This window comes from Mustela erminea, chromosome 2 (assembly GCF_009829155.1).
Source record: "Mustela erminea isolate mMusErm1 chromosome 2, mMusErm1.Pri, whole genome shotgun sequence".
Taxonomy (NCBI): domain Eukaryota; kingdom Metazoa; phylum Chordata; class Mammalia; order Carnivora; family Mustelidae; genus Mustela; species Mustela erminea.
In genome coordinates, this window is record NC_045615.1 from 16,248,519 (window position 1) to 16,275,659 (window position 27,141).

General features: G+C 46.7%; 1 protein-coding gene across 2 annotated transcripts in view; it reads right to left on the bottom strand.

Moving 5' to 3' along the window:
* The window catches only part of EPHX2 (epoxide hydrolase 2), a 61,101-nt gene that overhangs the window by 14,921 nt on the left and 19,039 nt on the right, over window positions 1-27,141 (bottom strand). For both annotated transcript variants that reach the window (XM_032332345.1, XM_032332346.1), the window contains 7 exons: window positions 25,385-25,459; window positions 22,018-22,113; window positions 20,743-20,821; window positions 17,625-17,659; window positions 15,145-15,171; window positions 12,842-12,927; window positions 9,312-9,423 (listed from right to left, as the gene is read on the bottom strand). In XM_032332345.1, the coding sequence (XP_032188236.1) occupies window positions 9,312-9,423; window positions 12,842-12,927; window positions 15,145-15,171; window positions 17,625-17,659; window positions 20,743-20,821; window positions 22,018-22,113; window positions 25,385-25,459 (510 nt within the window). The remainder of the gene's footprint in view (window positions 1-9,311; window positions 9,424-12,841; window positions 12,928-15,144; window positions 15,172-17,624; window positions 17,660-20,742; window positions 20,822-22,017; window positions 22,114-25,384; window positions 25,460-27,141) is intronic.

Here is a 27,141-nt window from a genome sequence, read left to right on the forward strand (position 1 = left end):
TCTTGGCCTTTCCATCTAACCACCTCTGCCTCCTCCCTCTCTTTATTTTAAACCTGAAACCACAGAAGCTCATAGCTGTGAGGAAACTACTAATTCTCTTCTCCTTGTTTTCTGTGCTTTCCAGATTAGTATCCTGCACTTTGCCCTTACTCCTCAGACCTATTTCCAACTGCTGGCTAATAAACATGTCTGTCTGTGTGGCTACCTTGTCACACTCCTCAATCTGATCCTTAAAACTGACCTGAAGAGGGACCAATGAAGGAAATGTAGCTTCCGGTGAGATATACTTTCATTCCTACCCCAGTGTTATCGCACTGCACTGTAGTGGGTTGAGGAGTGGTCCCCAAAAAGGCACATCCAAGGATCTAATGCCCAGCAGCTGTGAATGTGACCTTGTATGGCAACAGAGTCTTTGTGGATGGAACCATTAGGATCTCGGATGAGTGATGAGTTACACATCAAGGAGTGCCAAGGGTTTCCGGCGCCACCAGAAGCTAGGAGAGGGGCATGGAATGGACTCCCTCAGAACCTCCAGGAGAAACCAAATCTGCTAACACCGTGATTTTGGACTTTAGCCTCCAGAACTTGAGGGCCTAAATTTCTGTTGTTTCAAGCCACAAAGTATGTGGTAATTTGTTGCAGCAGCCCTAGAAAAATAATACACCACTTCAGGAAGTCTCTAGATTTGGAGGGTAAGTGAGGAGGGAAAGGGACTAGGGCCTACATAACCTCCAGGTTCAGAAGCGGGCTGTGCACCTGCCTCCCTCCTCACCACCAGGAGGCTGTAGGGTGTGCTGGGCACAGGGTGTGGGATCTGGCTCCTGAGATCTCGGCACATGTCCCCCAGCCCAGCTTCCTCCCCAGGCACACATTTCACTCACTGTTTGAGGAAACCCAGAAATGTGGCATCCAAGACCAAGACTAAGACCATCCAAGACCATTCAGAAGACCAAGTTTTGGGTACACTTTTCACCCAGTGTGTGGACAGGGGAGGAGCCCTTAGTCACTTCACCTGCCAGGGAGGTTTCCCAGCTGGGAGGACACAGCAGCCACCTTCTCGAACTCAGACCTCCTCCTAGAGGCATCCTCCCGCCACGTCCCTACGCAGTGGGATTTCTCCTCTCTCGTCTCCCAGTTTGCTCCTTCCAAGATGTACAACAGGTCTGCCTCAGAAGAGGCACTTAACTGGGTCTATGGTTTCATTTCTAAGACCGTGGAGACAGCCACCTAACCAAACAGCAGGTCCATCAAAGCAGGCGCTCGGGCCACCTCTGTCCCCCTCCAGCCAACACTAGAAGATGCGTCTGAAAAAGAAGGAAGTATCCTTCCCATCAGGGGCTTGGGGACAGCAATGCTGCTTCATGTTCTGTCTCTCTTGATCATAAATACTCAGATTCCTCTGAAACTCTGGGGCAGAGTTTTCTCAAAATAGGCCAGAAACCATGTCTGGGGGGCGGAGGGTAGGTTGTCCCTGAAGTGGAAAATGTTATCCAAAATGTGGGCAAAAAGAGAAAATGGTTGATTACTTTCCAGTGTTCAGCCAGGCATGCACTCACAAGGGAGGCAGGGAGGGAGGGGGGAGAAAGAGAGAGAGAGAGAACGAGAGAGAGGGGTTGAGTTAGGTCCCACAGGAGGTCCCTAAGGAGACCTGAGGCTCTCTGAAGCCACCTCCCCCCTGGGGTGGGGGGGGTCCTCTGCTCTCCCACAGCGCTGAGCTGGGGAGGCCGCCTTACAGATGGAGACTCTGGGGTGGGAGTGTCACCTCCTTCAAAGTCGGGCATTTTATAAATACCCAAGCTGGAGACGAGAACTCCAGACTTCAAACCCCTCAGTATTTGGTTCTTTTTACTAGAATGTAAGATTACACATGTAAGTAAACACAAATAAAAGGAGAAGGGCTCCTGCCTCTTGCAGGCTCAGACAGACCATGGGAGGGAAGGCTGGCTGAGAAAGGAAGCACACAGCAGGGCTTTCTTTTAAAAGGTACTGTTCCGCGGGGACAAACCACCAGAATAATGTCCTCGGGAGAGGACTGGCTCCGTAACTGATGGGCCACCTGTATTCTGGGGGCACCGAGCGGCCACTACAACGGGTGAGGTAAATCTGTACGTACTGGCGAGAAAATCTGTCCAAACTCTAGTAAATGGAAAGGCAGCACGACTCCAGTTCTATAAAAATTACTTGTCCGCCCATATGCACATAAGCACGCCCGCCCCTGCCACACTTAAAAGCATCTTATAAAAAACCGTCTGGGAAATACTCACAGAACTATTCATAGTACCTACTTCTAGATGAGTGAAGGGGGAGCCAACATTCTATCTCATACAACTGAGTACTTTTTTTTAAAGCACCAAGTATAAATCATCTACAAAATACAGGCAGTAACAAGTCACCAGCTGTCTCCATAGTCTGGTGCCTGATGGGGGTTGGGGGGATGCGTTACTAGGGTGTTCTGGGGATTAAGGAAGATTCGGAACACCGTGAGAGAGAAGGAAGAAAATCGTTTGTGCAGGCTGGGTTGGGGGGCCCTTCCACTGGTGAAACCGTCTCTTCTTGACTGCTACCTGTAATTTCCTTTGGCCACATTTTCTCTGTTACCTCCTTTCTCAGCTGGTTAAATACTTACAAGTGGGCTCTGCCTTGCCCTGGTATATATAGCCGATAGCTGGCTGTACAGATCCAGACACCCATGCCACACACACGGGTGCATGCCACACACACGGGTGCACGCCGCACACCTCTCCCAAGAAGTAACAATACACACATACCACTGAGGAGGAGTCAAAAGGGACTGGTGTGGGGCGCTGGAGGAGGGTGTGCACTAACCATGTTCTGATTTCTGGGGCAAAGGGGCTATGAAATCTCCGGAAGCTAAGCAAGGACGTGAAAAATCTTAAGAATTAAAACAGGGAACTAGTCGCGATCAAACTACCCAGCCAATTCTACTTGTCTTTGAGGCCCAGAGCGGCCTCCTCCACTTTCCTACTATACAAAGGCAAAGCTTGTCATCTCTTTGCCTAGCACACACACACACACCCTCTTTTAATTTTAGTTTCCACCAGACTTGGCAAATTTGCAGGATGGTACAGTGAACACAATGGCTCAAAGTTCAAAGAACTAGAGGAACGGAATCTAAATTTGGGGTTTACTTAAGCCACACCCTGTCTGGCTCAGCAAATGTGAAGGAGGCGTGGGAGGGACAGCCACAGGCCATTATCCATCCTGACCTTGTGTGCTCCTCCTGGTTGGGGAGTGGTGGGGATGAGTTTGGGAGGCAGGAGGGAGGGGGGTTCCAGCACCCAGCCCTGAATGAAACATGTGCTCTCCACCTTATGCCATGTTTCCTGGCCTGGATTCCGCTTCAGTTTGAAGCTGTTACTATCTGAAAATCATCCAACTAGACCTCCCTTTTGAGTGCCCAAGGTCAGAAGGGACTTGCCCTGTTGCTAAGTGGGAAGCAGACGTGCTGGCAGGACCCCTATGCACGGTTTCCCCTTGAGATCCAGCTCTGCAACCGCCCAGACCAGCCTCAGCAGTGGACTTGGCCCCAAATCCACATCCCCCACCAAGCCTGCGCTCATTTGAATATTGAACATTTCTCTACCAAGAGGCTTTGTTCTTAAGAACAAAAACCATTCTCCCAACCCTTCCTGCAGGTTTTAAACCCAGCAGCTACAACATAACAATAGGGGTACTGATTTTTCTACAATGAATATAATAACCTTTGAAACAAAAAAAAAAGTCCTGCTAGGGGGGCAGCTAATAAGCAGTTTTCCCCTGAGGTCACTTTTGTCTATCTGGCCTTTGAGCTTACCCGGCTTTGCTCCTTCTCCTGCTGTTTGGATGAGCAGGGCACACACCACAAAGTCCAAGCTCCCCCCGTTCTCCCCACAGTGTGGCTGGCTTAGGGGGAGGCACGTAGGCTTTGAAGTCAAAGCTAGGTCAAACCCAATCAGTACCTGGTCTTGGGCCAGTGAGTAAACCCCCCCGATGCCCTGTCTGCTCTGCTGAAAGACAGGAGGACACCAAAGTACACTTGTGAGCAGAACTTGGCTTACCATGCTCACAAAGTAATAGGTGCAGGGCGCCTGGGTGGCTCACTCATTAAGCGCCTGCCTTCGGCTCAGGTCATGATCCCGGGGTCCTGGGACAGAGTCCTGCACGGGGCTCCCTGCTCAGCGGGGAGCCTGCTTCTCCTCCTTCCTCTACCTGCTGCCCCAGCTTGTGCTAACTCTCTCTTTGCCAAATAAAGAAAGAAATAAACAAATAATCTTAAAAAACAAAACAAAAACAGTAGTAGCTACAACCCAAGTGTGCACGGAAGGATGAATGGATAAAAGAAACGCAGTCCACACATACCGTGGAACATCACTGAGTCCTAAAAAGGAAGGTCAGACACATGCTACAACATGGAACAGCCATAAGAATGTTGTATAAAGGGAAATAATCCAGACCCAAAAAGACAAATCCTGGGTGACTCCACTTCAAGGAGGTACCTGGTGTGGTTAGGCCCACAGATGGCAAGTGGCACGCTGGGTGCCCGGGGCTCAAGGGAAGAAGGAAGGGGGGAGTCCATGTTCACTGGGCACAGCTGGGCATCCACATGATGAAAACCTTCTGGGGATGAATGGGGGTGATAGCTGTACAGTGAAGCGAATGCACTTAATGCCACTGAACGGTACTCTTAGAAGCGGTTCAGGTGGTAAATTTTATGTGTGTTGTTAAATAACAAAAGTCCAACCAAGTATGTTTTGAACATCTATTTGGTTTTATTAATCGGTTCATGAGTCGGACAGCACCCCGTCAGGCCAGTAGAGGGTACTCAGAGGGCTACAGAAAAGGCAAGGTTTAGGCAGAGAGTGCTAAGCAGGGAATGATGGGCAGAGAAGCCCTTGTTCTAGGCAAGGTGGATGGACCTTAGGAGGCAACAGAGGGGGCCCCTCAGTGATCTCCTCGTGCTGACCGGGAAATCCCTGCTTACAGGTTACGTTTGTGGAGGGCTAAAACTGCACTCAGGTTGGGCACTGAGTGTTGGTTTACGGACTTGGGGGGCCTTCACCTGAGTGATGCCATTTTGAGCCCGTGGCTTTTATTTTATTTTATTTTCCTATTTCATTTCATTTCATATTTACTTACTTACTTATTGAGGGAGAGGGGGAGGAGAGAGAGAATATACCTGGGAAAGGGAGAGAGAAAGAAAGAAAATCTCAAGTAGGATCAACGCTCAGTGCAGAGCCCGACATGGGGCTCAATCTCACGACCCTGAGATCACAACCTGGGCTGGACACTTAACCGACCTCCAGCCACCCAGGCACTCCCCTCTCACTAAATTTTAAACTTTTTTTTAAGATTTTATTTATTTATTTATTTATTTATTTGACAGAGAGAGAGAGAGAGAGAGATCACAAGTAGGCAGAGAGGCAGGCCGAGAGGAGTGGGGAAGCAGGCTCCCTGCTTCCCAGAGGCTTGATTACAGGACCCTGAGATCACGACCTGAGCTGAAGGCAGAGGCTTAACCCACTGAGCCTCCCAGGCGCCCCCACCCCCCACTAAATTTTAAAGGAAGATATTATTTTTAAAAAATGTGTTACTTACATCAACTTCGGCACATTATTATTATTTTTTAAGTGAAAAAATATTTTAAAATTTCAGTATCTAGTATGGTAGAGACCAAGAGACACAACCCACATTAACTAAAGCTCTTTGAGGTCCTGCCCTTCGGCTCCAGCTGCTCCTAGCTTGTACTGAACACTTAACAGTTCTGAAGGAAATGAAGAAGGAATTCCCGCCCTGGGAAAATACGTGCACACAGTGCATCGTGCAGGCAATTTTATGATGTTCCAGACCTTCTGAAACGCACTGTACAGATCAATGAGTATTTTGTTAGGAGCTCTCTTATGTCCATGGTATTTCTGTAAGATAAATAACTTGCCGACATTAAAGCAAGTTCTGCTTTTTCAGCCCTTTGTCCCCTTAGGCTGGAATGCCCTTCCCTTCCCGAGCAACCCACACGGATCCTATCCGTCTTTTGAGGGCTAGTTCTAATGTCTCTCCTCTGGTAAGAATGAATTGTGTTTTCTTACGAGCTCCCAGAGTAAGCTGGGCCTTCATGATGGTCCTGTGTGGCTGCCTGACTCTCCATGGACGTGTTACCTGCCTGCTTCTCTGAGAACTGTTCCAACCCTCAGACGTCGCTCCTCAACTCTGACACTGGCAAACACCGCAAGAGCAGAAGCATCTGCTGGATGAATTCATGGATACTGAGTCTTTTCTTGATATTTCTGACACTGTCATGCTCAAGTCCTCAGCCCCATCAGGGGGCAGCACCTCTGTTCTGCAGTAGAAAGGAGTCTTCTTATGAATGTTGACTCCAAAGGGATGAGAAGAAAAAAAGAAAAAACGTGGAAGAGAAAGGAGTGGTTGTGAGCCCTCCCTTGCTCTCTGCATCCCCCACACGGTGCAGCCTGGCAGCTGGGGCCTGAGCATGGAGGGCCTGTTGCCCATACCTGGGGCATGGGGGCTGGGGAAGAAGGTGACAAGTCACTATGAAGCATGGGGTGCTGGTGATGGAAGTGTCTATGGGGGGATTCCTCTGGAAAGGTGTACTCTGGACACACAGAGGGTGGTAGTGGGGTTTGGGCTTTTGGTGGTTGGAGGCCAAGCAGAGCCAGAGATTGAGAAAGGACCAAATAAGAGGTAAAAGGAATCCAGACAGTAGCTTCCCAGTTTTGGGTGGGACCCTATTCCCTTCCCAGTTCCCAAAGGCCAAGGCAGCTACCACCAAGACAGGTGGCACCAAGACTTTGTATTTCTCTCCCCATCACCAGAGGCTTCTCCAGTGTGAAACCCACAGGGGTGAAGAAAGCACCTGGGAAAGGGTGGCAGACAGTACATCACACCTGACATAGGGATTCTGATTTCCAGTCCAGCTGGAAGAATTTTCACAGGGCCATCTTTGACCAGGCAAAGGATTCTATAAGGATTCTACTCTACTACTTTTGACATCAACTACAGGCCCAGAGCTTAGTGTCCAAGCCACAGGGACACTTACCTCCTTCCTTCCTTGCTTATCCTAGCCTTCCAAAGGGGGCACTTCTCATGGTCCCCACCCTTTCCCCTCACTGTCCTGTCCCCTTTCTCCCATTTCTCTCACCAGGGGCAATGTTCCTTTTCCCCTTACCCATCTGTTATAGGCTGAACCGTGTGTCCTCCCAATTACTAAGAAGTCCTAAGCCCGAGGACCTCAACATGGAAAGATATTTGGAGATGAGGTCTTTAAAGAGGTAATTAATATGAGGTCTTTGGACAGGCCCTCGTCCACTAGGACCGGTGTCCTTGCAAGAAGAGGAATTTTGAGCACGGGAACACACAGACATAGAGGAAATGCCTTGGGAGGATACACCAAGGGTGGGGGCCATCTACAAACCAAGGAGAGAGACTTTAGAAGAAACCAACCATGCAGCCACTTGGACCTCGGACTTCTGGCTTCCAGAACTATGAGATAATAAATGCTATTGTTTATGCCCACCAGTCTATGGCACTTTGTTACAGTAGCCCCAGGTGACTAACACACCATCTAATCCATCCTTCAAGCTCAAGATGACTTTGAACTAATTAAAGACATGTGATTCAGTTCAAGCTGGAGGGAGCTCACCACTTCTCACACTCTGGGCACAGTAGGGGTGGGCCTCAGTGAAGGATGTGTTACATGGTGCATGATGTTGCTGGGGGCTTCTGGTGTCTTACTGGACGAGTCCTGCTGCATCAAAAAGTTCCTCTTCCAGGGGCGCCTGCGTGACTCAGTCAGTTATGCATCCAACTCTTGGTTATAGCTCAGGTCATGATCTCAGGGTTGTGGGATCCAGCCCTGTGTCGGGCTCTGTGCTCAGCATGGAGTCTGCTTGTCCCTCTCCCTCTACCCCTCCCCTGGCAATCTCTCTATCTCTCTTAAATAAGTACATAAATGAGATCTTTTAAAAAAATGTTACTCTTCGAAGGCACTGTCTTATCAATTAAAATTGTTCTTTGTGTGTATGTGTGTGCTTTTTTTTTTTTAAAGATTTACTTCTTTAAATTTTAATTTTTATTTATTTATTTATTTTTGAGAGACAGAAATGGGGAGAGAGAGCTGGAGCGGGGTGGGGGGAGGAGCAGAGGGAGCAGACTCCCTGCTGAGCAGGAACCCTGGGATCATGACCTGAGCTGAAGGCTGACACTTAACCGACTGAGCCGCCCAGGCACCCAGAGATTTATTTATTTGAGAGAGTGGGGGAGGAGCAGAGGAAGAGGCAGAATTTCAAGGAGAGTCCGCTCTGAGTATGGATCCTGACCTGGGGCTCAATCTCACAACCCTAAGATCGTGACCTGAGCCAAAATCATGAGTCAGACAACCGACTGAGCCACCCAGGCGCCCATGAAATCATTCTTAGAGAACAGTCACTTCCTAAATTATAACTGGGATGGTTGTGGCCCTTGCTGGGGACGGTACCTCCTGTGAGCAGCAAAGACACGGTCTGGGTGAGAGAAGCAGGGGGATGCTCTTGTGTTCTTTATTAAATCAATCCATCCTTCTCTCTTAGGCATGTGAAGGAAGCATCTCTTATCCTTTCTGGAATTACGCAGACGTAGCTGGACATTAGGGTCCAGAGTCCACGAGTGAATGAGTGGCAAGTGTCCTCCCCCAATGAGGCCAGATGATGCTTACCCCAGTGCTGCTCTCAGCAAATCCCCCTGAAGGTGACAATGACACCCCATCACGGTGTCAACCCAAGGTCCAGAGGGAATCTTTGACAGGCACCTTAAGCTTTGTGTCACATGAGGTGATACCCAGAAACCTTCCACATATCTCAAAGCACACATGGGGCCTGGAGTAGGGCGTTTAGGCTTGTGCTCCTGTAATCACAAACCACACTCCTCAGCAAGTGAGGGACCAGGTCTCCAGCAAGAGTCCAGGAGCTGTCCCCAACCAGAGGTGGGCTTCACCAGCCTCTCAGCCACAGAACTGAGGGAAGACAGATCCAAACCAGCACTCAGCCTCCCACCCTACAATTTCAGAGAAACAGGAGAATGCACCGCACTGTCACCTCGACTCCCTTCCCAAATATGCACACACAAAAATGTTTCGTCACCTGGGAAGGACCGGCCGAGCTATGGAGTGCCTTTCACCTGAGCCCATGTGTAAGATCTCTGACGAATGACATGGAAAATTAAAGGGCATGGAGAAAACCAACCCAATAGGGAGAAGGAAAGACAAAAGGGAAAGAAGAACAAAAACCTTGCTGGGATTGTAGTGCTCAGGGTCCCAAACTTACTGGTTCTTGGAAGTAGAGCTGGTAATCAAAAACAGGATTGGCTTTGATTCTCTCCATTGGGGACACATTGGGATTTGCCGGTATGAAGGGAGTATTCAAACTGGCCACTGCCCTGTGGAAAAAAGACACCAAGACACAGACCCTGTAAGAAGACAGTCTGTAACAATCATAAAGGAAGCTCTGAGCAGGAAGTGGACGTGCACAAGGTCTTACACCAGCCGTGTGCGAGAAGGGGGTCAACACTGATTTCTTGACTCCTAGCCCAATGGTTTTTTTCACAATAAACTGCAACATTTCTCACCTTCTTGTCTGAGACAAAGACACACAGACACAAACATATACATTACGTGCAGTATATCAACCTTCATTAGATTATAGTTTCTAAAAATGCATTCACTCCTTCCTTCCTTTTTTCCTTCCTTCCCTCACTTAACTCTGTGTTGAGTTAATTCCATGCTATATTCTAGGGGAGAGAAGATCTAAAATCAATACTTGAAGAGCTTATTATAATCTTAAGAAGCTAGACAAATATGCCCGTGACTATATTACAAGACAAGACTGTGATATGAGCCATTCAGAATAGCCTAAGCACCAAGGGAGTTCAAGGAGACCAAGAATTTCTAGATCTGGATATCATGGAAGATCTCATGGAAAAGAGAGAACTTGGCTTTTAGGGGTGGAAGAGTAGAGTGAAGGGGAAATGATACTATAAGGGAAACATCATGGGGTAGTACAAGCAAATTCTAGAAGCGGGCAAAGCTTGCAGCTAAGTTTGCACAAAGAATCTATGTGGCCAGAGGCCAAGTGTTTAATGGGGCATCTTATGAAATAAAGCCAGTGAGGCAAGTGGGAGCCTGGACATGAAGGGCCCCGAGTCTGGATTAGATGCTACCAGACAACCAAGAAAACCATGAGGGCTTCTGAGAAGAAGGGAGGAGCAGACTGAAGTTGCAGTCAGGAAGTGATGTATCAAGCAGTGATACATGACATAGAGGCAGAGAGGGATGCCAGAAGCAGGGAGAGGGCCAGCACACCACTGCATTAGTCACCCAAGAGCAACAGGATGGCAGTGAGAGGAAAACGAGAGAAGGCTGTATCTGAGAGGGGGCAGGGCTGACAAAAGTCAGCCAGGACCATAGTTAGCCTTGCTCATCAGTAAGGGATCCCATGCCCACTCTGATCCTAGCGAAATGCCTTCTCAAGAGAAATAATTAAGGAGAGAAGAGAATATCTGGGGAAGACATAAACTAGGAGGAATGGGATAACAAAGGACAAATGAAGTCATCAGGGAAAGAAGTGCTGAGATTTAACCAGTGCCAACCAACAGAATAATAATGTAAACCACACATATCACTTAAATTTTCCATTAGCCAATTAAAACACGTAAAAAGAAATATGTGAGATGAAATATTAGAGTATTTTATATCAATTACATATTAATTAATATTAAAGTCTAATGTTACTTGAGTAATATTTGACATATTTCTAAAATATTAGTAATTTTATTAATAATAATAATTTGAACAAGTAATCGATTCAACAAGTATTAATAAGATATTTCGCTTTTTTTTGGATATTAACTCTTTGAAATCTGGAAGGTATTTCCCACTTATACTCATCTCAGTTTGAATCAACCACATTTCAAATGTTCAATAGCCATAATTAGACAGTGCAAATTAGGCTATAAAGTAAGTTATACCAACACCTAAAGGTTTCTCATGTTACCAGAGTGAACCTATTTTAAGCATTACTTAAATCACAACTCAAGAAATTCTAGCTTTTTCTAAATATTCTGAGCAGACTAAAGTTTTCTTTTCGATTGCCTTGACATACCGTTTATTCCATGTATAAGAAAATTATCATCACCACATGTTAGCATACAGAGATGTTAGCATATAACTGCTGCTGCCAACAGCATTAAGATTGGAAAATGCTAAACCACAGCCTCTTTTTGGAAGCAGAATCTCCAGATGACTGTCAAAGAAAGGATATAAAAAAGGATTATAAAAAAGGTATTCTTGGCCAAACACGTGAGTAGACCCTTACATTAAATAGGTTCCTGCAGTTAATCTCAGTAGAATGCCAAAACCAAGGATTTAAAGAAATAGTCCACATTAAAGGTGGGCTTGTCCCCCTCTTTCATTCATTTTCTGGCCAGAAAGGTGAAGATCAACCTCAACAATATTCTTAGAATCAGCTTTGCCCAGGAGAGAGATACTGTGTCCCACCACAGACAGCCCCGGAAGAGAGTCCTGGCTTCTTCTTGCCCCCCAGGAAAGTAGTAACAGGGTCGTTTTGATGCGCACAGATGGAGAAGGAGCAACTACTACCAAACCAATGGCAGAAGGAATGGAAACAGAACAATGAGAAGAGGACCAGGAATGCACGCCACACTTGCCTGTCTCAGACCTAATGTTACTCTGGGTACAACTTCACTGGGCTCATGTTAAATATTCTCAAATTCTCATGGGAGAGACAAAGACTAGGCTTCATAAAACATCATAGAGATCATAAGCGTGTTGCTCTACTTCCCTTTGCTCCTTCAAGAAGCATCAAATACAGTCTGTACAGTAACTTCCTAGAGACCTGATTCCTAAGAGCTGAGTTCTTATGTCAACTCTGAATGAAAAACAGGAGAGAGAAGCTAAAGAGATCAGACACACAAGAGTGCAACAACTTTTTAAAAAAAAAAAAGTTTTTAAAACTTTTAAATATTTTGGGAGGTATTTGCTCTTTTTGGGCTCTGATATCATCCTGCCATTTGAGCTGATGCTGGGCTGAACCAAGATCCCCAGTGTTTCTGCTCTTATAAATGCCACCAAGTAAAAAGTGACTGGGATCGTTTGGTGGCTGGGAAGCATGGTGTTTATTTCATTTGCTAAGATCCCAGGCTGAAATGGGAGGTGATGCAGACTTCTACCACAGTTGCCAGCTACGAAGACCACCTGCCTCTCTGGGTCCAAAAGCTGCTGCCAGAGCACGATGCCATGCTAAGAATGATTAGGAATGACGTCATGGCGGTCACGAAATGCCATCCTAACTTGACATAGCATTTTGCAGGCCATACAGTTGAAAGGAGTTACCATTACCCCTCCGTGGTTGAGGAAACCCAAGGCCTAATGAACGAAGTGATGTGTCACAAAGCCAGTTCAGGGCAAAATTGAAAGCCATGTTTCCTGACTCCGAGCCCAGGACCGAAGTTTCTTCTGGCACTCCCTTCTATGACCCCACCACCCTCGCTGCCTCACCCACTCCCCCCGAAGTCTACCACCATGCTCCTGCATTCCCACTGGCGACCCAGGCCCTGAGTTAGCTGTCCCAATACCAGTACCTGGGACAGGCCTCGCTTCCTAAGACATTAGCTCCTTAAACCCTCCTTATTAAGGGGTCACCAGGCACTGAGAAGCTAGGTGTTTGTTGCCTTCCCAGATAACCTATATGTTTTCAAAAAGTTTACTGGAGCTCAAGACCTGAGGGAGAATACTAATAGGAATTCAAATCCAAATTCTTGGTGCCTGAGGCCTAATTACCTCACTCTCTCAGGGTAGAAGAGAGCCATGTTCCACACCAGCATGCCTCCCCAATCATGGCCAATGAACACCGCTTGAGGGATGCCCTAGAGAAGAACAGAGACGGGAGATGAATGTGGGCAGGCTCCACAGCCTTGTAGGCCCAAAACCTGTAGGCCCAAACCCTCAGTCGGCAAACCTTTTGTTCACTTCCTAGGACTCCTCCTCCTCCATCAACCTACACTATGATGTCCACCCTCTTCAAGCCTCCCTTCCCACACATACCGGCCCCACGGAGACTCTACAGATGATTCATCTTTTCTATTTTCTCAGAAGCCTAAGGCCACAGACTCCAAATTCCCTCCTCTTCTCTACCTTCCCTCAAATTGAAATTCATTTCACCTCTTTTCTTACTTTTTGTATTCAAGTGGTATGACTCACCTCCTTGTGTTCTATGTCCGTCTTTCACTGAGTGATTATGATTCTACTCCCCTCTCTTTTGGGATCTTCCCTCCCTTAACTAACCACTGACACCTCCAAGGCATCTTTAACCCCTCCCTCCCTACCTGCAGCCTCCTTTCTAATGCTGCTGCCAACAATGAATAAGAACAGCTCCCTTTTGTAGAGGCCCTACTATGTCCCTACACCTCTTGATTGGAATTCCTCCATAACCTTCTCACACACACTTTACCAGTAGGGAAAGAGGCTTGCAGTGGTTAGGCGACTTACCCGAGGCCGCGTGGATGGTCATTCAGACCCAGGCCTCTCTAACTTAAAATCAGGCTCTCCTGACCACCACCCCACCCTGCTGACCACATTCAGCCACATCAGAGCCTTTCAGGGCCTCGCCAGTCTCGCCACACAACCTTGAAAAGTGGCTCCCTGGCTCAGCTCCCTGCCATGCTTCTGCCTTCTCCGTGCCCAGGTTCTCGCAATGATCTACTCCAGTGGCCTCTCTGGCGATCTTTCTAAGTCCCTGCAGCCTGGTTTTTTCCCCTGTGACCCGAGTCCACTGAAACTTCCTCGTAAAGGCTATTCATCACTTAAAATAGACCACCCCAGCCCCCGCCCTGCCTCAGCTCTCACTCTTCTGACCATCCTGCGGCATCAGACATTTCATTTGAAATGTTCTTCCCTGGGCTTCTGTTGACAGTATTTTTTCTGGACTCTTTTCTCCCTTCAGTGAGTCCACTCCTTCCTCTCCTGTCACATGGGAGCACTTCACAGCTCAGCAGCCCTCAGTCCTGTCATCTACTCCCATGGCTTCAGCCACCACCTCCAGGTGGAGGACCACCACCTCACCCGTCATGGGCCCGGCTTCCTCCCTCTGCATCCCAGGAGTGCCTGGGCCATGGAGCAAAACCTACCCCAGCCTGCCAGCAACCCCAATGGCTCTCTTCCAAGAGAGTCAGAGACTGTCTCAGCTAGCTGGAAATCTAGATGGGAGGTCACTCTGGAGTCAGAACTGGGGTGGTCACACCGGGCCATGCCCTCCTAGATGTCCCTGGCATTCTCAAAGGGTCCAAAGCCAATTCTGTGGGACTGAGAATCTGGATAGGGCAGGGACCATGACATCTTTGCCTCATTTCCTACAATATCTACCCCTATGCCCAGCCACTGAATGGAATTCAGGGGTAGATACTTAGTCATCTGGAATTCTCCTCCTGACCCTTACATCCAATGAACAGGTGCCATATCACTGTTTTCAGGTTCTCTCTCAGCTGTCCCTCCACTGTCACCGTCCTGGCTTAACCCTTCTCCCACTCAGTCCAGGTTGCTGTGTCCTCACCCCACCACCGTGACCTAACCGAGGGTGGGAGAAGTGGACTATCTCCATCTCCTGTAAGTAAAAAAGCAAAAGTACAGTCTCCCATCACCATAGCTGACCTGCTTTGTGTCTGCCACTGTCATTCCAAATGCCTGAAGGCATTTGATCTGAGGTATTTCTAAAGGGGAATCAATCATAAAAAGTTGGGACATGTTAGTCTATAGGATATAGGGTAGTTTCCAAACTTCTGGGCACAAGCAAAGCTCTTTACCCTGATTCAAAGCCGAGAAGAGGTATCCTGTTCCCTGGAAAATGCTTTCCATGAAACAAACGAACACAACAAACTTGGCACTGCACTCTTCTCCACACACTTTGCCACCTCTGTGCTTATAATTGTTCTTGACCAACGACCCTGCCTCCCACTGCCCCAGAGTGTCCTTGTTCCTGCCCTTGCCACTCTCTTCAGGGGTTCTACCTGCAGATACCTTCAAAGGCTGCATCCTGAACTGCCCACCCAAACAGAAGTTTCCAGAGACAGTTCAAAATAATTACTCACCAACTTATCCAGGAAGGTTACCATCTCCTAAGAAAGAAAACAAACCATTCAGAAGTTGTACGCACCCATCTCAACTGCTTCCCGAGGCGAATTCCTGTGTCTTCTTTGTTAGGGGCTGGACTGTGTCTTCCCCAAGCTCACATGTGGAAGCCCTAACCTCTGCCCTGCATTCCAACACCCCTAAGTTGGAATCCTAAGACTAGAGACATACAGAGAATAGGTTCATGATTCCTTAAAGGTACCTATTCTAAAATAGGTAACAGTTGTATGATAGACTGGCCCACATCATTAAGGAATTATGGTTGAGAAAAAAGAGGGTTCAGTTTCTTTGGGGGAACGTTGAGAAAAGGGTTTTTGTGAACGCTTGAGGATAAGCAGTTATTATGGTTCTTCATTCAGTTTCCTACAACCCTCCATTTCAAGATTATATGGGTTATTAAAATTTATACAGGGTATTTTATTTATTTTTTTTTAGAAAATTTTTTAGAAGGTTTTATTTATTTGAGAGAAAAAGAATGAGAGAGAGGGAGAGAGAGAGAGAGCATGAGAAGGGGGAGGGTCAGAGGGAGCAGCAGAGCCCGATGTGGGACTCGATCCCGGGACCCTAGGATCATGATCTGAGCCGAAGTCAGTCACTTAACCAACTGAGCCACCCAGGCACCCTATATAGGGTATTTTAAATAAAATTTTACATGGAAATACTGTGCTAATTTTTCAAATGACAGCGCTACTGAGATATGATTCACATACCGTAAAATTCACCCTTTTAAAATGTGTAATTCACCGGATTTTAGTGTGGTCAGAGCTGTGAGGTCCTCACTGCTATGTAGTTAGAGAACATTTCATCACGCCAAAAGGAAACCCTATACCCATTAACAGGGACTCCTGTTCCTCATTCCCCCGAGCCCTGGGCAACCACTAATTTCATTTCTGTCTCCATGGAACGACCTCTTTTGGAGACTTCATAACAATGCAATTATACAGCATGTGGCCTTTTGTGACTGGCTTATCCTAGCATAAGGTTTGTGAGGTTCATTCATGTTGAAGCATGCATCATGATTTCACACCTGTTTGTGGCGAATAATGTTCCACTGCATGGATATGCCACACGCTTTTATCCATTCATCAGCTGATGAAACACTGAGGCAGTTTACACTTTTTAATGAACATTCATGTCCAGGTTTTTGGTGGACATAGATTTTTAATTCTTTTGGGTGAATACCTACCTAGTAGTGTACATAGCAATCACTTTCAACGGTGGAGCCAGAGGATGGGAGCATCACAGGTTTATCTTGCTTGTCTTAGTCTAAGGACCTTCTTCAGGAGGGAAGTTATGTCAAGTGACCTGAAGTAACCTGATTTACCTGTCTTAAGAACCGATTTCAACAGAAACAAGCAGGGGTCCAGTGAAGGAATGTTAGGGGGATGGGTAGAGGCTCCCCCACAGGGTTGCTGGTGAGATTTTGGCAGGATTTCAGGGGAGATAGGAGCAAGATCAGAAGTGGCAGGGCAGAAGAGGTAAGGACCTGGAAACTGAGGAAGGAAGGACAACCCTAACTGGAAAGTCAGGTTTTATCAAGGCTCCTTTTAAAAGGCGCCAAAGCCAGCATGTGGGCCTGGCTGGGGGGCAGTCCGAACAGATCTATGACTCCTACACGGAGACTTTTTGTAAATTTAGCATAATTAGCAGTATTGCTAGGGTTTTTTTTAGATTTTTTAAAAAATTATTTATTTCACATAGAGAACAAGAGTAAGTACAAGGGGTGGTAGGAGGGGGCAGAGGGAAAGGGAGAAGCAGGCTCCCCGTGGAGCAAGGAGCCCGATGTGGGGCTCGATCCCAGGACTCCTGGGATCATGACTGGAGCTGAAGGTGCCCAACCGACTGAGCCACCCAGGCATCCCCAGCACCACCAGTTTTATGGCCAACCAAGACACTGTGCCTTCCCCTTGGCCCCTCCAGTCTTGGCTTTTGTCCTCTGGCTGATGGGAGGCTTGGCTACCAGTCTCCTCACCTCAGCCTTGATAAGCTCTGAGATGAGGGCCCCTCCCCAATGGTGCTCATGCTTCACTTAGAATGGGAGCACCATTACAGCTGCCAAGCCACACACCCCCAGACTCTATCCAACAACATCTCTACCAAAATAAGGTGATTTTTGCAATTCTCAGGATGGAAAGGCAAGATGGTGGAGTGGCCATGAGGAGGGACGTGGGAGCTCTCTCAGGATTCAGACCTGGCTCTACTAGCTGTTGACCTCAGGCAATTACTTTACCTCCTCATGACTCAGTTTCCTCTTCTATCCAATGGCTTACAATAGTAATTGATAGATAGTAGATGTTAGCTATCATTTTGAAATGCCATCTTAACTTACAGTAAGACTTTTATACCCAAATGCTGTGAAATCTTTTCTTAGGATGGTAAATGAATACCCACACTTGTATCGGTAAAAATGTCACAAATGTTACCCAAAGATCTATCTTACCTGGCATAACACTTCCATGGAATATTCTTCTATTTCTGCAATTAAAAATGAAAGAAATACAGTTAATTCACATGATTGAAAATTATCAACAAACTAAAAGGCCCCCTTTGTCCAAAAATAGGTATCTTATTAAATCGTTAGATTGATGATGTCTCCTTATTTTTGTTTTTGTTGCCTGTGCTTTTGGTATCACGCCCGTGAAATCATGACCAAAATCAATGTCATGAGATTTTCACCCATGTTTTCTTCTAAAAGTTTTAGTTTCAGGTCTTACATTTAAGTTTTCAACCCATTTTAAGTTGATTTTGGGGTATGGTGTAAGGTAAGGGTCTGATTTTATCCTTGTGCATGTGGATATCCAACTTCCTAGCATCATTTATTGAAGAGACTGTCCTTTCCCTAGTGTATGTCCTAGACACCTATGTCAAGGATCAACTGCCTGTACATGTGTGGATTTATTTCTGGGCTTTACTCTGTTCTATTGGCTATATGTCTGTCTTTACACCAATAGCACATTGTTTTGACTACTGTAACTTTGTAATATATTTTGAAATCAGGAAATGTGAGTCATCCAGCTTTGTTCTTTCTAGAGACTGATTTGACTATATGGGGTCTTTTGTGGATCCATACTAATTGTAGAATTGTTTTTTTCTATTTCTGTAAAAAATGCTATTGGATTTTGATAGGGATTTCCCAGAATCTATAGATCATTTTGGGTAGTATGAATATTTTAACAGCAGCAGCTATTCCAGGAGGCAACAAAACAAAACAAAACAAACAAACAACAACAACAACAAAAAACCGAAGAAAAAAAATTATCAAAGAAATAATTCAAGTAAACTTTCAAGAACTGAAAGATAAATGTACCCAGAGAAGTGGATGAAAAGAGACCCATGTCATGGCACAATACCATAAACTTTTATAACACAAGAAGATAAAGATCCTAAAGGTACTGAAGGTACAGGGGAAAAAAAAGTCATAGACAGACTCATGGATCTGAATGGCATGGGATCTTTGAATAGCAACAAGGGAAGATAGAAAATAGTGGGACAACAGCTTCACAGTTTTAAGGGGAAACAATTTGTTATTTAAAATGAATTGTCAAATGATAAAAAATTTATATACAAATGATCTGCAGTGTGTATGTATGCATTCCAAATCATCACAATTGGCTTTAGAACTCATGTTATATGTTACCTTCAGCAATAGTTAACATGTAAATTATTGTTTCCTTTTTTTAAGATTTAATTTAATTTAATTTAATTTTTTATTTTTTTTTTAAGATTTTATTTAACAGACAGAGATCACAAGTAGGCAGAGAGGCAGGCAGAGAGAGAGGGAGGAAGCAGGCTCCCCTCTGAGCAGAGAGCCCGAAGTGGGGCTCGATCCCAGGACCCTGGGATCATGACCTGAGCCAATGGCAGAGGCTTTAACCCACTGAGCCACCCAGGCGCCCCAAGATTTTATTTATTTTAGAGAGGGAGAGAGAGAGAACTCGAGCATGGGATGGGGGAGAGTCAGAGGGAGAGGGAGAGCGAGAATCTCAAGCAGACTCTGCACTGAGCATGGAACTTGACATGGGGCTTGATCTCACAGCCCTGAGACCACGACCTTAGCTAAAACCAAGAGTCTGTTGCTCAACCGACTAAGCCACCCACGCACCCTGTAAATAGTTGTTTTTGTTAAAAAGTAGTTATAATTAGAGTATGGATAACTATAAGTCTAACTTCATCCACAACAGTTCTGTTTATGTGTGTTATTACTCATAGCGTTTCTTTTACTTTTAATGGTGTTCTGGTTTGAATGATAAATTAATTACTAAGTTATCCGTAGAGGATTCAGGGAAGATCATGGTCTAGCTGAATGAAAATAGACATTTTAATAATTAAATTGGGAAAAAAAAAAACCCTTCACTGTCTTTCTCGGCTGTCTGGACAAGAAGCTTTTTGTCTGAAGTGCCTATGCACCATGGAAGAGGTAGTAAGCGGCCGTGGAGTAGGAACCATGGCAATTAGGGAACAATCATGGCACACTCCCCGGTCATGACAGGCTGAATGGTCTGGCTGGTTACCTGAGTGCCAGTTTCCATCAGCTGGCTTCAACCTCGGCAAGTTTGCCCTAAACATGGGGGAAGCAGCTCAGAGAAGGGGTGGTGAGCAGCTTGTCTGGCTCACTGGGCACCGCTGCCAGCAGCATGGCTGATTGCATCATATTCCTCTCTCCATCTGGGGAGCTTAACAATTTTGGGACTGAGACCCTCTCTGAAACCAATAAAAGCAGCAGACTCCCTCGCCCCAGGAAAGTGCTTGTAAACCCACACATGGACTCGGGTTCATAGGCCCCCAGTGTCCATTCTCAGATAGATGCCATCTGGGATCCATAAACACTGGGTTAAGGATCTGGCCTACCAACTGCCATAAGATCCAGAAACTCCACTTCTGGGTATACAGCCCAAAGAATTGTAAAGGAGGAACTCAAGCAGATATCTGCACATCCACGTTCACAGCAGCATAATTCACTTCAGCTAGAAGGTGGAGGAAAACCAAATGTCAATCGGTGGAAGGGTGGATAAACAAAATGTGGTCTGTACGTTCTATGAAATATTATTTGGCCTTAAAAAGGAAGGAAACTGTGATATATGCTCCAAGATGGATGAATGTCGAAGACATTATGCTAAGCGAAATCAGCCAGTCACAAAAGGATACATTTTCTATCACCCACTTAGAAATGTCTGGAGTAGTCCAATTCCTAGAGAGCAGAAGGGTCGTTGCCAAGGGGCGAGGGAAAGGGGAATGGGCAATTAGTGCTTAATGGTACAGAGTTCTGCTGGATAGGAAAAGTTCTATAAAAGTTCTATACATCCTATACCCCACATCCAGCACGAGATTTCCTCTCGGCACAGGCAACTGGGTCTCTTGCATTCATTCAGGCTACGGGAGCAGAGACATCTGAGCCCAAAGGGTACAGACAAGGGTCACTACAGGAGAGAAGGGCAAAGTCGGACTCCCTCTAAGGGCTATCCGCTCTGACCTGGGACCAGAGGGAGAGAGTACAGTTGGAGAGCTTAGACAGTCAGAGGGATAACCAACATAGGGCAGCTGGGAGACAGTTAACCTACCAGGAGGAGCTGACGACTCTCCATAGCCTTTCATGTCCAGAGCTAGTACCCGGAAACCTGCCTGAGCCAGAGCAGGGATCTGGAAAACAAAGAGTTCAGGGACACCCAAGAGTGGTCTCATCAGTCTTTTACAGACATTCCTTCTTTGCTTCCTTCTATCCATGGTCTTGTAAATGGCTCACCTCAAAGTGCCCTGTAGCACTATCTGGGATCCTTGCCATGAGGCTGGAATGAGCCCACCTGGATAGGGTTGACATGGACAGTGGTAGGGTCTGTGTACTGCATCTAATACTACATCTAAGAGAGCACTTTTCCTAGCAAAGACCTTGGAGATTTCTATATTCATTACAAAGATTTCCCAGCAGGTGGCATAAGGAGTACTGAAGAATCTGCCTTCTTCTCATCTGCAAAGATGGCATGTGGTCTAGCACAGCTCTGAGGTCTGTACCCATCTCTGTCTCCAACATTTCTGAGGTATCACAGTCATCGTTGAAGATGATGCTCCACTGTAAGGTTTCGGCTTCTTCTTTTTTAAAAAAATACTTTATTTATTTATTTATTTGAGAGAGAGAGAAACAGAGAGCATGGGAGAGAGTGAGCATGAGCTGGGGAAAGGGCAGAGGGTGAAGGAGAAGCAGCTTCGCCACTGAGCAAGGAGTCCGATGCGGGGCTCGATCCCAGGACCCTGGGATTAGGTCATACTAAGCTGAAGACAGATGTTTAACCGACTGAGCCACTTAGGTGCCCCAAGGTTTCAGTTTGTTGTTTTTGTTTTTTTTTTAATATTTTGTTTATTTATTTGACAGACAGAGATCACAAGTAGGCAGAGAGGCAGGCAGAGAGAGAGGAGGAAGCAGGCTCCCTGCTGAGCAGAGAGTCCGACGAGGGGCTTGATCCCAGGACGCTGGGATCATGACCTGAGCCGAAGACAGAGGCTTTAACCCGCTGAGCCACTCAGGTGCCCCAGGTTTCACCTTCTTCTTCTTCTTTTTTTTTTTTTCTTTTTACATTTCTTTTTCTTTCTTTCTTTCTTTTTTTTTTTACATTTCTTTTCAGCGTAACAGTATTCATTGTTTTTGCACCACACCCATTGCTCCATGCAATACGTGCCCTCCCCAATACCCACCACCTGGTTCTCCCAACCTTCCACCCCCCGCCCCTTCAAAACCCTCAGAGGTTTCAGCTTCTTAATGGCATTCTACACTGGGCAACACCATCTATACTTTCCTCTGCCTTCACCTTGACTGGAGTAGACCTTCCCTCAGTTTCCTTTACCTGGTACCGCCAAGAGAACCAGCTCTCAGGAAATCCATGGCAGAGACACACAGCAGGTCCAGAACCCAGCTCCACAAAATGCAGACGCACCCCAGGCTGTAGCAAAGAGAGGTGAACAGAAGTGACCACAGCACCAGGCTGGACAGAACCAGTCCGTCTTCCGCAGACCACTCTGGGCCACCTCCGGGTACTGCCGGACCTCATAATTTCTCAGCTCAAGGCCCCGATGCCAGAAGATGTTCAAGAAGACACAACTGGCCGAACTGCAATAAAGCCTTTTATAGGAACACAGAAGGCCAATATTCATGTTAACATGTGGAATACTAGGATTATTTTGTTAAAAAAATGTTTCTCGCTTGAATGCAAAATCTTTTCCAAGCTTTGCTGCATTTCTAGTGCTCTGGGCTGTGGGTCCTAGCCTACTAGAGCTCAATGTCTGTGTTCTCTCCCTGGCACATGACAACATTTTCCAGACCTCCGTCCACTTCTTTGCAATGGGTGTGGCCATGTGACTGAGTTTTGGCCAATGGCCTATGAGAATGAACAAATGTGTGCTACACCTGGGTCCACATAAACCTCCCACGCATTTTCCCATCTGTACCTGAAGAGTTTGGGCCTTGGGCAAGGTAGAGCCAACAGAAAGGAAACGGGATCCTTGTTGACTGCATGGAGAGAGCCCACTCCTACCCTACAATGGGGTGTCTGGCAAGCAGGGAATGAACCTGATGTTGAGCCAAAGGAAGTTTGGGATGGTCTGTTTTAGTACTTAATCTCCTCCAATTATTACCATGTGGTTTGTTTTAGTACTTAATCTAAGTACTAGATGGGTGGTTTGTTTTAGTACTTAATGGTTTGGGATGGTTTGTTTTAGTACTTAATCTCCTCTAATTATTACCATGTGGTCTAAGCACACCAACTAAAGCAGTATCCAATCAGAGTGCCCTATTTTCCCTCAAAAGTATGTATCTCCAACATTCTAATGGAAATAACTGGGAGAAATAAGCTTTGCATATGGAAATTCAGTTGGAAGAATTCTACAGAGCTGCATCTCAGATTACTCCAAGCTTGTGTTCCAAACCGGAAGTTTCATTCATGATTCCCAGCGAGTTATTCCGCTCGAGAAAACATGAGGCTGACATTTCACAAACTCTATTGTGGTCTACAGTCATATCAGAATCTGTTTCATCATCTATTAGTACTTGGCAAAGGAAGGATCTGATTCTATTCCTTATATTGCAAAGTGCTGTAGTACTGATGTCTGGTGACATGATCCTAACCTGCCCCTGCTCTAAATGGATCCTAAACTAAGACTCCTTTTTGCTGCTCAGCATCAAGTAGCTCAGCAAATGCATGTACTTCCCCATCCTTTAAATGATATGTTAATAAAATTGCCATAAAGCCAGAAAACGAGAAAGACCTAACCCAGCTTGGGTGGCCTTAGTATTCAGTGGAAATCGATGGAATAGTACCCTGGAAAGTGGGGCTCGGCTGGGACTCCCCAGACGTCACTGCCCCAGGCCTTTAATTTGGGGTGAGGACAGAGGGGGTGATAAAGCGGTTCTGACCACCCTCCTTCAAGGTCAAATGAGAAATGTATTGAAACTGACCAGACCTACAAGCCTCAAGAGGATTATGTCCACAGGGTTGAAGACACAAGGCCACAGGCCAGACCCCATGCCACAGGCTGAGAGCCCCCAATCCTCACTGATACTGGAGACGAGGTCTTAAGGGACCTCAGGAAGTGTTCACCCCTTCAGCAGCACCTAGGGTTACAGGAGAGGCTGGGCTAATGCTCACAGTTGCTTCAGCCTTTTCTTACTATCCAGTTCCCACCCATCCTTCCACACCCACTTCACCATCACTGCTGAACACTCCCCGGTGCAGCCTCCACCCTCACGGAGCCCACCCCAAGAGCGCCAGAGCACTGCTACCAGACAAGGACCCCATCCTGGGTTGGAACTGCAGGAGTTGGGAACGTGTATCTCACGTAGACCACAAGATTCCTGAGGTCTTAGACACTCCACTCATCTCGGTATTTCTCTCTGTGCCCCACAAACAACAAATACTCAATAAATCCTTGAGAGGCTGTCCTCCAGGCAGCAGGGCTTCCCCCAGGGTCTGCAGACGTGCCCGCTCACACCACCAGCTCTCCTCTTCATCAGCTACAGTTGACCGAGCATAGAGCCACCAGGTACAATGCCCCGTGGTCCACGTGCAGTATTTCAATGACAGTTGACCCCTGCACAATGTGGGTATAAAGGGCACTGACCCCCCACCTGCATAGTCAAAAATTGCATATTAACTTTTGACCCCCCAAAAAACTCAATTCCTACTAGCTTCCTGCTGATTGGCAGTGGTACTGATAGCAGGTGATGAAGGCCTATTTTGCGTTATATATATTATATACTATAATCTTGTAAAGTGAGCTAGAGAAAAGAAAATGTTCTTAAGAGAATCACAAGGGGAAAAAAAAAAAAAGAAAATCACAAGGAAGAGAAAATACATCTACAGCACTGCACTCTACTAAATCCTCAGATAAGTGGACCCATGCCATCCAAACCCATGTTGTTCAAGGGTCAAGTGTAATCCACACAAGAACACAGAGGGGACATATCAGCATCACCTCGTTATAAAGCTGTGTATGCAAACATTCAGAGTGATGAAAATGTATCTCAATCTGTAAACTTAGTGCCAAAGCCAGAATTCACACTGGTTCTATCTGGCCCCAAGCAACTGTCCCATCTTGTTTTGCGTATGAGCTGACCTGTAGCTCTAGGTTGCTTCCCATTTAAATGGGACCAATGACAAATGAAGAAAGATTCCAGGGTGAATCCACGAAGACATTCTAAAACCCTACTCTGTATCCTGGCTGGATCAGGAGTCGGGGCCCCTCTGCACATGGCCTTGGCCTTGCCGTAACCCTGACCACTGGATGTTTTAATGACCACTTCTGTCTCTTTATTCTCGCTATGGGTTTTTTGAGGATGGGTCTGTCTTGTTCCTCACTGCATCCCTCGTATGTGGCCCAAGCCTGACACCAAGGCAGTGCTTGATGAGTATCTGCTAGACGAAAACAAGTTCTCCCCAGAACACAGGCCAGACACACGCACTTTAGCACTCTGGGCTACTCAAGGCCACGTGACCTGTCTTCCCACGGGAGTCTGACCACATCTGTACACTGCTTTGCATATCCTAAAGCATGACCCTTGTCTTCTGACTTTTAAGGAATGAGTAGATGGAGAAATATTATTTCCCTGTAAACAGTGGGTATTCAGGTACCCTTGATATTTAACAAATGTCTCTGCAGGTCATTGTAGATGGGCTGGTGAGGGAGGCCTCAGCTGACTGGGAGGGAGCGCTCACATACCTTTATCGGCACATAGCCATGGCTCACGTCACTCAGACTGCATGGGATTGGAAGAGGGGCTGCGGCGCGGGGAAGCTGGAAGGAAAACAGGGACAGTGAGAGAAGCGGCAGCCGCCTCCTGTGCGACGTTCTCAGAGACGGTTTCCAGAAATCCAGAGTGCTGGCACAGGCACCTGTGACATGGGCTCCTGAGTCCTCCATGCCCAGCCCCGTCCCTCTCCTGTGAGCACACAGTTGTATTCATCTCCCCCTCCCTTTCAGTTCAGTGCAGCCCATGATCGAGTCCTTCGGACAGAAGAGCGTGGCCTGTCAGCCTCACCCGTTAAAATCCCCACACGATTCTACATTCTCAACTGTCCTACATTCTCTACTGCCCCCCGCTTCCAGCTGAGAGCCTGGTGTGACTCAGGAAAACACAGGGGGAGAACAGTGGGTCCACTATCAAACCTGGGTCCTTGAATAGCTGCCTGAAGGAAAGGCCCTGGCCACCACCACCCGAACTTTTTTACATCAACAAGAAATAAACCACCTGCTCTAAAATGCTGAGATTTCATACTTCAGTGACTATTAATTCTTCCCTACGGCAGTTCCTCAAGTGGTCACCCTGGCTCATGCTGGACACCATCAGGAATGCGAAGTGCACAGAGCATCACTGAATGGCTCCACTGCAGGGCCCCTCCCTCACACCGGCCAAAATCTGACTCTGGGCCTTTGTATTAGTCTGCTCCGGCTGCCATAACCACGTGGCACAGGCTGGGTGACTGAAACAACAGAAGTTTACGTCTCCCAGTTCTGGAAGCCGGCAGTCCAACACCTTGGTTGGTCCAGGCTTGGTTCCTCCTGACTCCTCTCTGTTTGGCTTTGCACCTCCAACCTGGGTCCTCACGTGGTCTTTCTTCTGTGTCTGTGTCCTGATTTCCTCCTCTTATGAGGACAGTTGTACTAGATTAGGGCCCACCTGCAATGACCTCATTTATCTTCATCGCCTCTTTTAAAGGTTGTATCTCCAAATATACTCACATTCTGAGGTCCTGAGGATTTAACATGAATGAATTTGGGGCTGGAGGGGGCAGAGGTCAGCCAGTAAGAGCCTTCTGCCTGCAGGCCCCAGCTGGGTTGTCTGGAGTCCCAGGAGGACAAATAACATCTTACATGACATCTAGGTAAAGAACAAAATCCCTGAACAAAGGGTCCTTAAGGGGCTTCTTTACCTTATCCATGTGAGGTGTCTTGAGACAGAAATGACAAAGGACAGTAAGTGATCTTATTCACAGAAAGTGACATATTAGCAACTCCTACTGCTAGATCGCTCATCTTTGGTCCCAAAGGTATGGTCTAAGGAAGAAGCGGCTCCGACCTCTGAGGTGCAAGAAATAAACTAGGAAATGTACCTCCTTTTTTAAACATGGAAGAGCTTGCATAGACGTCCTCAGTGGGGCAATCAGAAGGCAAGCCCCCTACGGCCGTGGCACCTGGAGAAGATTCAGGGTATGGTGGGAGGGATGGGCAGCTGGGTGTCCTTTGATGGCAAGGGGCCTGGTCTGGCCTGAGGGAGCCAGGACATGGACCCCTAAGGGCTAGAGTCCCGTGGGGCCCTTCTGCTGAGGTATCCCTGGCTTCCTAGTGGATGTCTTACTCTCTGATGTGAGGAATTTGAGAAACAAGACAGAGGATCATAGGGGAAGGGAGGAAAAAATGAAACAAGATGAAACCAGAGAGGGAGACAAACAGTAAGAGACTCTTAATCTCCGGAAACA